This window comes from Lithobates pipiens, unplaced genomic scaffold, assembly GCF_037356315.1.
Source record: "Lithobates pipiens isolate NorthernLeopardFrog02 unplaced genomic scaffold, aLitPip1_a1.2 Scaffold_27, whole genome shotgun sequence".
NCBI lineage: Eukaryota > Metazoa > Chordata > Amphibia > Anura > Ranidae > Lithobates > Lithobates pipiens.
In genome coordinates this window covers 36,911,630-36,924,429 of record NW_027507788.1, presented here as the reverse complement: position 1 = coordinate 36,924,429, position 12,800 = coordinate 36,911,630, and the positions used below count along the sequence as shown (strand labels likewise).

At 43.8% G+C, this 12,800-nt stretch overlaps 2 protein-coding genes across 3 annotated transcripts in view; both read right to left on the bottom strand.

Moving 5' to 3' along the window:
• LOC143933779 (cell adhesion molecule CEACAM1-like) overlaps positions 1 to 12,800 on the bottom strand; it is a 538,186-nt gene that overhangs the window by 241,522 nt on the left and 283,864 nt on the right. The window lies entirely within an intron of this gene.
• Positions 1 to 12,800, bottom strand: part of LOC143933778 (cell adhesion molecule CEACAM8-like) — a 66,335-nt gene that overhangs the window by 39,976 nt on the left and 13,559 nt on the right. For both annotated transcript variants that reach the window (XM_077456798.1, XM_077456799.1), the window contains exon 3: positions 3,584 to 3,838. In XM_077456798.1, the coding sequence (XP_077312924.1) occupies positions 3,584 to 3,838 (255 nt within the window). The remainder of the gene's footprint in view (positions 1 to 3,583; positions 3,839 to 12,800) is intronic.

The window sequence follows — 12,800 nt, the reverse complement described above, 5'->3', positions numbered from 1 at the left end:
GGTGCTGGTGTGGTGTCAGTGCTCTATATCTCAGTGCTGGTGTGGTCTCAGTGCTCTCTATCTCAGTGCTAGTGTGGTCTCAGTGCTCTCTATCATGATGCTGGTGTGGTGTCAGTACCCTCTATCTCGGTGCTGGTGTGGTCTCAGTGCTCTCTATCACGGTGCTGGTGTGGTGTCAGTGCCCTCTATCTCGGTGCTGGTGTGGTCTCAGTGCTCTCTATCATGGTGCTGGTGTCAGTGTTCTCTATCATGGTGCTGGTGTGGTGTTAGTGCTCTCTATCTTGGTGCTGGTGTGGTCTCAGTGCTCTCTATCTCGGTGCTGGTGTGGTCTCAGTGCTCTCTATCATGGAGCTGGTGGGGTGTCAGTGCCCTCTATCTCGGTGCTGCTGTGGTGTCAGTGCTCTCTATCACGGTGCTGGTGCCAGTGCTCTCTATCACGGTGCTGGTGTGGTGTCAGTGCCCTCTATCTCGGTGCTGGTGTGGTGTCAGTGCCCTCTATCACAGTGCTGGTGTGGTCTCAGTGCCCTCTATCTCAGTGCTGGTGTGGTATCAGTGCTCTCTATCTCGGTGCTGGTGTGATGTCAGTGCTCTCTATCTCGGTGCTGGTGTGGTCTCAGTGCTCTCAATCACGGTGCTGGTGTCAGTGCTCTCTATCACGGTGCTGGTGTGGTGTCAGAGAGCACTGACACCAGCACCGAGATAGAGAGCACTGACACCACACCAGCACTGTGATAGAGAGCACTGACACCAGCACCGAGATAGAGAGCACTATCACGGTGCTGGTGTCAGTGCTCTCTATCTCGGTGCTGGTGTCAGTGCTCAGTCTCTATCGTGGTGCTTGTGTCAGTGTTCTATCTCAGTGCTGGTGTCAGTGAGGGAGATAGCAGCGGGGAGGTCAATCAGCAGGCAGTGCCAGCACCATGGCTGAGGATCAGCACTGGACTGGCACCTCCGTACCACCGCAGTGGAGCCCTGCATAGGTGGGAGTAAAGGCCGGGCAGAGGGGGCAGCTCAAGCACAGGTTGGCACAGTGGGACACTGGCACAGGACTGCGCTGCCCTGACTGGGGCACTGATCATCTCCTGCACCCCCTTCATAGCCTGCCCTGACCTTGCCTCTCCTCCATGGCCTTCATGTGCTCCTGAATTTTCAAAATTTCAGAGATAAAAAAAGAATGCTTGTCATTGTCGATCCCAGATTCACTTAATACTTTTGTTATGTCAGTGTCCTTGTTGTGGGACTATGTGTGCACAGCTAGTAAATATTTTATGGCTGAAAATATGACCTGGAGGTTTTTAAGGTTCACCTGCCATTAAAGTCAATGGGGTCCACTGCAAACTTTGCGGTTCGCAAACTTTTGGCCGCGTTCGCGGTTCGCGTTCACAAAATGTCCCGTCGGAAGTTCGTCCATCACTAATTATCATCTTCATGTACTTTTTATTCATCCACATATGGTGGATTGACACTTTTTATTTACATTCATATTCACTTTCACTTCACTTATCTAATTACGTTATATACAGCTCCGCACACAAATTCATTTGATTGCACACCACACTATCACATGTGTGAGTCAAGTTTTGATTTGTTTTTGTGACATGTGTTGAGACCTTATGTGATTGGGCTAATCAGATCCAATTGGTTCACCAATTAACTGAATTATTATCCAGCCACATGGTCTATTTTAAACAATATATATTTGATACTCATTTTTGTGATTGCTAGCTATGAGTAAGCACTACCTTTAGACCCCTTTCACACCAGGGCGTTTTGCAGGCGCTATAGTGATAGAAATAGCGCCTGCAATCCGCCCTAAAAAAGCTGCACCATTGTAGGTGTGGTGTGAAAGGGGTCTTAGTGTGAAATGCATCAGCTCTTTGTATCGCTCTGCTGTGGTCTGTATTTTTTGATCCTGATTTTTCAATAAAAGGCAAAATTGTTTTTTCTGGGTGCGGCTGTCAAGAACTTTCTCCTTGTTCACAAGTAATAATATACATAATTACAACACTTATTTGCAGAGGTTCCACAGATATGCCATTCACATCACCCCTGACCATCCATGGGGGACCTCACGCCCAGTGACATCTATCCCCTGAGTGTTTTTCCATCAAATATCTTGGGGTTTCCACCTCAACTCCTGGGACTAGTGTCTTGTTGGGCCAGCCTGCAGCTCCCATCGCTTTATTTCAGATTTATAGCTATATTTTAAGTATTGGTGGATATTTTCTATACTTTTGTTTATTCTCCCCCTCCCCTGCCCTCTTACATCGATACCAATTATTAACTACTTAAGGACCAGGCCTCTTTTTCAGACTCTGTGTTTATATGTTTAAAACTGTTTTTTTTTTTTGCTAGTAAATTACTCAGAACCCCAAACATTTTATATTGTTTTTTTATAACACCCTAGAGAATAAAATGGCGGTCATTGCAATACTTTTTTTCACACCGTATTTGCGCAGTGGTCTTACAAGCGCACTTTTTTTGGAAAAAAAAATCACTTTTTTGAATAAAAAATAAGACAACAGTAAAATTAGCCCAATTTTATTCTATATTGTGAAAGATAATATTACGCCGAGTAAATTGATACCCAACATGTCACGCTTCAAAATTGCGCCCGCTCGTGGAATGGCGTCAAACTTTTAGCCCGAAAAATCTCCATAAACGACATTTTAAAAATTCTACAGGTTGCATTTTTTACGTTACAGAGGAGGTCTAGGGCTAGAATTATTGCTCTACCGCTCGTGGCAATACCTCACATGTGTGGTTTGACCACTGTTTTCATATACGGGCGCTACTCACCTATGCGCTTGCTTCTGCGCGCGAACTCGTTGTGACGGGGTGTTTTTAAAAACCTTTTTTTTTCTTATTTATTTTAATTGGTTTCATTTGTTTTTACACTGTTTAAAAAAAATTGATCACTTTTATTCCTATTACACCTCTCCCGCCGCCAATAACGGTGATCTTGAGGCGAACCCGCCGTGGAGACCACCGTTATCGTACAGACGATCGGCACCTGAAGAGATGGATATCTCGATTGTGGCAGCAGCTGCTGGCGTTACCGAGATATCACTCTTCAAAAATAGGACGTACATCAGCGTGCGCTGGTCGTAAAGTGGTTAATGTGTACAACTTATTCATTATAGATATATATATATATATATATATATATCAAGCATCTGCTCCTGATGAGTGGAGGTCATCCACGAAACGTGTTGAGCTATGTTGATGCCACTGTCATGTTTACAGTCAGGATCATTCCATCAATTTTATGCTGTTTTATTGCATATGCTGTAACAATCATGCACTTTTATATATGTATTGTGTGATACATGGGTTATATGTCTGACATTATTATTATGGTTTATTATGCTATCTTATTATGATGTTTTAGTTGTACACATCATATATGGTGGAATACATTTTTATTTTTATATATATATTATATAGCGAACTGGTCAGACACAATTTGCATCATGGTCTAAACCCCCTGCCCCCCCCCCCCCCCCAAAAAAAAAATTGTATGCTTCATACAAAGTCCCAAACCTCTTTCTTCAGTGAATACACAGTTGTATTTGTTACTTACAAGCTACTGTCTGTGTGTAGGGATCACTGGTCTTCTTACTGACAGGGTTCTCAGCCTCACATTGATAGTCCCCAGAATCCATATGGTTGATGATCAGGAAGGTGATAGTCCTGTTATCTGAAGACAAGGTGGCTCCAGAGGGGACCCTGCTCCATACTATCCTCTCTGCATTAGTAGAGGTACAGGTGAGGGTGACCGCATCATTTTCCTTAGGAAGTAAAGTAGAGGCTGTCATTTTTGGTTTACCAACAGCGTCTGAAGAGGAAGGAAATGGAAATCGTTAATAGTAGTCATTGTGGTAGGCACATTTCAAGTGCAGTTGCTTCAGAGCTTCATACTGTAAATTTGCTTTGCAAAGAATACCCAAGTGACAGGAAAATAAAAGGTAAAATAAAAACTGTATTTTTGCTTGCACATGATTAAAGTGTTTGTACATCCTGTACAACCACTTTTACCTACAGGTAAGCCTATATTAAGGCTTACCTGTAGGTGCTGGAAATATCTCCTAAACCTCCACGGTTTAGGAGATATTTACAATAAAGCTGTGTGCCGATGTCTACGGACACAGATGGGCCTGTGTCAGGTACAGTACATTTGAACAGATGCAAATGAAAGTGGTTGTAAAGTTTTGTGTTTTTTCACCTTAATGCATCCTATACATTAAGTTGAAAAAACATCTGTCAGTGACCGGCCCCCTGGACCCCCTGTTTTACTTACCTGAACCCACGGGGATGCGCTCTCTCTCTCTGCCCAGGGTTCTCAGCTTTTGATTGGATAGATTGATAGTAGCGCGGCCATTGGCTCCCGCTGCTGTCAATCAAATCCTATGATGTGGGCGCAGGGGCCGAATGCTGGACTCGGGAGCGAGCCCGCAAGGTAACCCCCTCGGGGACGCGCTTCTCCCAGGGGGTTATCTGATGTGGGGAGGAGCCAAGGGAGCCACTGAGGGACACCAGAAGACCAGGTTCTGGGCCACTCTGTGCAAAACGAGCTGCACAGTGGAGGCAAGTATGATATGTTTGTTATTTAAAAAAAAAAAAAAACTGAACCTTTAGTGTCACTTTAAGTAATATAAATAGCAAAGCCCATGACATCACAACCACTAATTTTGTATCACTCTTGGACACATGAATATAGTGATACCCAATGCGTTTCAAGGTTGTGTGTTTTTCCTCTTCATCAGGGGAAAGTGGTGAAGATATCTATGATATTGTGTACACGCAGGTGTATCTTGTTGTGTCACATCAAAGGTTTTTATTAAAAAAAGGAGAGTATGGCTCTGCTGGCTCTGAGCGATCCAGGAAGATTGAAGACTGAGCGGTCACCCCACTGATGGCCAAAAGGGGGGGCAGAGCAGGAAAGCCCAATCTTCAGGACTCTTTTTTTTTATAGAGGGAGGGGCTTGGTGCGTTTTTGCTGCAGTGCATTTCTGAAATGCAAAGAAACGCACAGACGTGAATGGAGCCTCGTTGTTCTTGTGTTATCGCACCAATTTCACTTTCAGGGCCCATTCACATCTAACATAGTGGCAGGGCTGGACTGGGACAAAAATTTGGCCCTGGACTTCATCCAGACCAGCCCCCTTTAATTTTGCAAACAAGCACAAAAACAGTATATAAAACTATACATAATTGTGCAAAAAAAAACATAAGTAGTAAAACATAAGGAGTCCTCACTAACCTCTTTTATTATTTCACTTATTCTCCTCTGTATTTTTTCTCATCCTTCTCACATCACTGCGTGAAGTTGAGGGAAAGCCGTGCAGCCATTACTTTGTCACTGAAACTGGCCCACTGAGCCATCGGCCCACCGGGAAACTCCCTGTAGTCTCAATGGCCAGTACATGCCTGCATAGTGGGAGCGAATGTTTTTTGTCTAGTTTTTCCTGTGACATGCATAGGGCAGCCTGTTGGTTACATGTGGTTAATGGGACATTTTGGCATTTTGTGTGTTGTAGGTTTTTTGCAGCATTTGCCTCTTGTTTTTTCACATGGCGAAATGTGTGTTTGCTTCTGTGTTTGGTGTGCTGTTAACAATTAATGGCACTGAAAGCGCAACTAGTAATTTTAGGTGTATAAACGTGACCATATGTTATGCAATCTGAATGTACAATCTCCTTTAGATTTACCAAATTTATATAATAGAAGGAAACACCTATCTATTCGATCACTCTATATCCAATCAGGCAGGCCCTTACACTACATAGTTGATGGTAGATTTAAAGGAGATTGTGCAATTAGATTGTATAGTGTATGGTGAACTTTACAGAACCCAGGAGACCCTTCTACTGTTTTCAATACTACAGCTCTATCCACTGTTATCTAATCTCTCATCTCCTGCACACTTTAACATGCCAAATGAAAGATCGATGCAAGATTAAACTTAAAGGCTAAAGCCTCATACACACGATCGGATTTTTTGCAGACAAAACCTCAGACTTTTGTCCAAAGGCGTGTGGCTGGATTTTGTCTTGCATACAAACGGCAAGGAATTGTCGGCTAACAAAGACGAATGTAGCAACATACTACGTGGTTTTTCAGCTCTTTAGCGCCACCCTTTGGGATCCGTCTGCTAATTTCATGTTAGTAGAAGTTTTTTTTTTATACTATTTTTTATTAGTCTTCATCACATACAAGATACACTTGCCAAACTTATTACAAGTACAATTGCTTATACATTGCTGATACATATATAAAGACAACGTTTTCTTATCTCAGATTCTGTAAATGTCCTCCAATGGAGAGTTTTGAAAAGATACATTTTGCAACCCCAGTTGAGCCATGGCTGCGTGTCTTAATTGCAGTTAACTAAAGTGCCAAGAAAATGGGATCCCAAATTCAGCCTGCAGTACCTCAAAGGATTTAAAGTTCCCTTAATTATACAACTGGTGTATATATTTCAGTCCCTTTGTGGCCCACAAGGAAGCAGCGGGGAGAGCCAGAAAATGGGGGAGAGTGGGATTACACCACACAGGATGGTTGGGAGATATAGATGTCGTGGCCTCCGGACACAGCTGGAGACAACGCCTATATATTTCTAGAGAGGTCCTAATTATAGTAGCGCCCTCCACTTTTCTAGTTGTCCTTCTAAAAATCAAATTGTTAAGTGCCTCGTAGGATGGATGTAGACAAGCTGTGATGCAAAATAATAAAGTCTCAAATTTGGTAGCGCTAAACCTCCCTGAGCTGTAGACAGCTGCATTGCTTTTAAGGCTATTCTAGGGTGTTTGGGGAACCACAACAGGGTCGGTAGCAGAGAATCAATTTCCTGGAAGATCTTCTTATTGACATATATTGGACTATTTGCAAGAACATATAAGAACTTAGGCAAAAACACCATTTTAAATAGGTTTACCCTACCCATCAGTGTCAATGGCAGGGTTATCCAACTCTTTATCCTGTTTTTAAAAGATTCTATACATGGTAAAAGGTTATTCGCGATATAGGTGGAGATTGGCAATTGTATTGTAATTCCCAAATATTTAAAGAGGAAGTAAACCCTTACAAACCACTTTGGCCTACAGGTAAGCCTAGATTAAGGCTTACCTGTAGGTCCAAGAAATATCTCCTAAACCTATATGGTTTAGGAGATATTTGCCCGAAAACGGGCACCGCTGTCTACGGCGCATGCGCCGTAGACAGCGGCGCGCAGGCGCACTAAACGCGGCAGTTCCAAGAATGGAGCTGCCGCATTTGTCGACTCCCGTGCGCATGCGCGGGAGTGACGTCATCGCAGCTTTGCCGAATGACAGCGGCGGAGCTGCGAGACGCCACTCCCGTGCGCATGCGCGGGAGTGACGTCATCGCGGCTTCGCCGCTGTCATTCGGCGGAGCTGCGAGACGCCACAAGCAAGATGGATGCGGCGGACTACAGGGGACAGCGGCGACTTCGCTGGCTCCTGTGTCAGGTAAGTGACACATAATGGGCTACTATGCGATGCATAGTAGTCCATTATGCTTTACCTTTGCAGGGAAAAAAAGAGGAAGTAAACTCATCAGGGTTTACTTCCTCTTTAAACCTATCAGTCATCTGTAAAGGGCAATCCAATGGCAGCACAAATGGGATATCCTGATCTACTGGTAAAACATTAGATTTAGTCCAATTTATTTTAAGGCCTGAGAATTTACCAAATTCACTAATGAGCCTAAGCATCACCGGGATCGTAACTTGGGGGTTAGACAGGTACAGCAGCATATCATCTGCATAAAGTGATATACGTTCTAGGGTGCCATTTTTCATACCCTGTAAATCTGAGGATGATCTGAGCAATCTAGCCAAGGGCTCTATAGCAAGCGCAAACAAAAGTGGCGATAATGGGCATCCTTGTCGTGTACCTCTACATATAGGAAATGGTTTAGAAATCGTTCCATTAATTCTAATACGGGCAAAAGGTTGGTTATATAATATTGAGATCCACCTGAGAAAATTTTCTCCAAATCTGAATTTCTCTAAAATATAAAAAAGATAGGGCCATTCAACAGAGTCGAACGCTTTGTGGGCGTCGAGGGACACCACTGCTCTGTGAACTAACAAGGTATTGGGAGCTTGGAGATTGGTGAACAGCCTACGCACATTACTGTAGGTACCTCTGCCTGGTATAAAACCGGTCTGATCTGGGCTGATCAATGTTGTTATAACCGAGTTTATACGGGAGGCCAGGACTTTAGTCAATATTTTTAGATCTGTATTTATGAGCGAAATTGGCCTATAAGATTCACAGTAGAGTGGGTCTTTGTTAGGTTTAGGAATTAAAACTATGAGGGCCTCTTTCATAGAGGAGGTGAGGCTATTCTGTAGAAAGATAGTAGAGTAAAGCTTGCGCAGCCGCGGTGCCATGGCCTCTTTATGTTCCATATGCCATTCCATAGGTAGACCGTCAGGTCCCAAGGTCTTATGCTTAGCGAAAGAGTTTATGGCTTGTTCTATTTCCTCCGGTGGAAATGGGTTCCTCCAGAGCTAGTTGTTGTTCCTCCAGAAGAGTGGGAAATGCAATAGAATCTATGTAATCGTACAGCTCAGGGGGGGTGTAGTGGGCCTGAGATCTATACAGATCAGAGTAAAACTGAATAAAGGCTTTAACAACTCCCTCCCTAGACTCCTGCAAGGTACCCGAGGCATCATAGATTTGAGAAATAACAATTGGGTCAGGTATCGATTTGGCTAAAAAGGCCAAGATCTTTCCATTCTTGTCTCCTGAGTCAAAAACTCTCTGCCTCTGATACAACAACCGTTTCTGTGTTTTGGACACTAGTGCTGGCTCATACGTCCTGCGGACATCCCGCAGCATCTGATATCTAACTGGGGTCGAATCTCTGACATACCTTTCCTCTGCTTCTTTCACTTCCTTTGCCAAGGTAAGTAATTGCTCCCCAGTAGCTTTCTTTAAAGTTGATACCCCCTGAATATACGCTCCCCTCAGTACTGCCTTAAAGGCATCCCATGCGACCAATTCCGACACTTCCCGAGCATTCTCACACCAAAACGTGTTTATAGCTTCCACACAGGAACTCAGTACCAATGGTTCTTTCAACCAATATGGGCCCATGCACCAGACCCAGTCAGTCGGACGGTCTGGGTCACATAGAATGAATTCCAGAGGAGAATGATCGGAGAGTGCTCTTGACAGATACGACACCTTCTCCACCTTCTGAAGCACATCCCTGGAGGTAAAAAACATATCTAGTCGAGACAGAGACTTATAAGACTCAGACGCACAAGAAAATTCCTTCTTGTGCGGGTATTTCCATCTCCATACATCTACCAGAGCATAGGCAGTTGCCCACTCTCTCAATGCGTGAGATTGCGGTCTGGTGCATCTGAGTCTATCCATCTCCACATTCATAACCCTGTTGAAGTCTCCACCTATTATGAGATGGCCCTGGATCACAGTGAGCACCGTAGCTATACATTTTTCCAGTTTTTGTAGTTCACAAGGTGGAGGAATATACACATTCACTATAGTACACAACATTTCCTTATACCTAAAGACCACAGACACATAGCAACCCTGAGGATCCGTTTTTACCTCCAGTACCTGAATCTGTAACGATCTAAGAATCAATATAGACACCCCTCTAGAGTAAGAGGAGTATGTTGCATGAAATGCATGAGCAACGTGGGGTCGTTTTAGAGCCATAACCCTTGATCCCTCCAGATGGGTCTCCTGGAGCAACATAATGTGCGCCTTTGTACGTTTAAGGTAATCAAATACCAAAGAACGTTTGATCCTCGAGTTCAAACCTTGCACGTTCCAAGAAACACACCTAAAACCCATCTAGAGGGAGGAGCAAAGATAGTGTAAAGGATCTAAAAGTATAAATTCTTGGTCCGACAAATAATGTCATAATACTCTTAGGTACTCTGGCATAGGTTAACACTTTTTCAGTACCATCCCTCCAGGGAACATCCCATTTCACTATTCCTACAATGTGGATCTGTGCAGTGTATAAAAAAGATGGAAAAAAAACCACACAAAACATAACAGACAAAAGGAAGCATATCAATGACTTCCAGTTCCCCTTTCCCCCACCTTGCTCATTGTCCCAAACTTCAACGAGCTTTGTCCCATAAACCATAACAGTAACTTGTGAGGTGACCAAAAGGGCCTCCCAATTAAACTATTGGCATGTCCAAAAAATAAAAATAAAAAATTGTAATGGGGAGGAAGGGGGGTTTTCCTCTCTTTCCTCTTCCTGTGTCCCAGGGTCCGCCAGGAGCCACAGTGACACTGCCATAGCATTAGAGTCAGAATGGTGCATCTGGCCACAAGCCTCCTTAGATCAAGTTCTCAGTAGCCAAACCCTTCCCACCCAAGGGACAATCAGATATATGATGTACACACGTCTCCACTCAGCATATTCCATCTCATTGATATATCAGTCATCTATGGACTTTGGAACCCTGCACTCAAGCAGTATGAGGTGTCCAGCATCATTTAATGTCTACGTGACAGACAAGGTCGTGAGTGGGGGTGCAGTAGAGTGGAGAGTGGAGTACCCTCCAGGTATACTTTAAACAAGTCAACAGAACCATTCCCGAAATGTCTGAGGGATGCCGAATGTAATAGGAAGCAGTCCAATCAAGATCCAGCAACTAGTTGTAGAGACTTAGCCCAAACCATCCAACCAATCTGAGGCTTCCGTAGGGGACAGAAAAAATGGAGCTTTACCATCGTTAATGATTCTCAATTTAGCAGGGTACAACATACTGTAACTGAGCTGTTTGTCCCAAAGATGTTTCTTGACTGCCGTAAAGGCTGCTCTTTGTTTCTGTGTAACAGTTGAGAAATCTGGGAATATTGATATCTTATTTCCATTGAATTTTAGATCAGAGAGGTTCTTGGCCGTACGCATAATAACCTCCTTATCCCTGAAATGCAAAATTTTTGCCAGAAGAGGTCATGGTGGAGCTCCCTGTGGGAGAGGTCGCATGGGTACTCTGTGCACCCTCTCAATGGCAAACAAAGATGATAAGTTCTCAGGGCCTACAGTCGCTTTAAGACATTTTTCCAAGAACAGTTCTGGTTCCCTTCCTTCCGCCCCCTCCTGAAAGCCAACAAAGCGCAGGTTGTTTCTGCGCATGCGGTCCTCCAAATCGATGAGATTTGCGGATTGTTCTTTTAAATCCTGCTGCTGCATTCTCAGACTCACAGACATAGGTTGCACAGTATCCTCAATGTCACTAATACGTTGCTCAGCTCCAGTAATTCTGGAGTGCATTTTCTGCATATCATGTTTAACGATAGATAGGTCCAGCCTGACCGTTTTCGATCTGCGTGGTTAGGGAAGACTGACACTGCCGGATTGCCTCCATAACGTGCCTGAGTGTTAGCTCCTCTTCACCTCCAGTGTCCGTCCCCTCCTCCTCCACTAGCAGATTCGGCTGTGAGGGGCCTCCTAGCTCACTGTCTTCCTCCCACCTGCCTGTATTCTCCCACAAGTCAGACTCTTCCCCCTCAGGGATAGCTGGAGTAGCCAATAATCGCAGGCTCTGCAGAGGCTCTGAGAAATGCTCTCTTATAGTAGTGGGTGGTTTCCCCTTCTTTGTGGAGAGTGCAGAGCTTTGTATATGAGAGGAGGATTCGTCACTCACCAGCCTCTTGTCTCCGGACGGTTTCGTTCCCGAGGAGCCGGCACCATCTTTGATTCCTCCCGTGGCCTGTGATAGCCGGCGCTTCGCGGCCGATTTCATTCCCGTCTGCCCGTGCCGCCCCATTCTGACGGGTGTCGGTTGGTCTCAGGAGTGTCCCCCTCCTCTTGGGGTAGGTAGCGGAGGTTATCATGGTCCGGATGCTGTACAGGATCAATCGGTATCAGAGGAGCCCTTCTCTGGGGCTGCTTACATGTCCGCAGTTGGCCACGCCCCCGTTAATAGAAGTTTGAGTGTTGATTCGCACTTTTCATTTCGCACTTTTCATTTTGTGCTTTTCAGTTCATTTCTGAACGGCCATTCGTCAACCAGCCATGTTGTGGAATCGGAGGCGATAACATGTTATTTATTATTGGCCTTGGAGTTATTGCATTGATCCAAGTCCAGTCCAGGACCAGGAGGAGGAGGAGTTCTTGGACCAAAAATTGGTTGCTTTATTAATCGTGACCAATTATTACATATGTCTTTGCTGCGGGAGCTCCAGGAGAATAATCCAGATGATTTTCAGAATTATCTCTGGATGACGGACCCCTGCTTTCACCAACTCTTGGCATTGCTGAACCCCTATATTAAGAAGCAGGACACATGCATGAGGTTTTTATTTTATTTTTTGGTTGAATAATAAAGATTTGATATGTTATATTTTCTATATTTTTGGATGCATAGAATGGACTTTTTGGTTAAGTTCTATTGGCAGATAGCATGTCTAATTTTATTTGTTTTCTTTTTTTCATGCACAATAAAAAAATTGTGGAGAATAATACTTGGCTATGTGTTTTACTTCAAATGACAGTTTGGGAGTAGACAGTTACATTTAAAAAAAATACCATGTAAAATGGGACACCATTATCCTGGGTGCAAACTATGGGATAATGGTGTTGTGTAAAAAAAAAAAAAAAAAAAAAAAAAAAGACAAAAGAAAAAAAAAAAGCATAATAATATTATCCTTGATATCACTAGAAAAAAAAAAAGCCTTTGAAAATTTGTTTGCAATAACTACATCAGTATCACCAGCAAAGCAGCTTCATTATTATCCCATTAAATAAGAAGAGAATTGCGCGCTGCATTT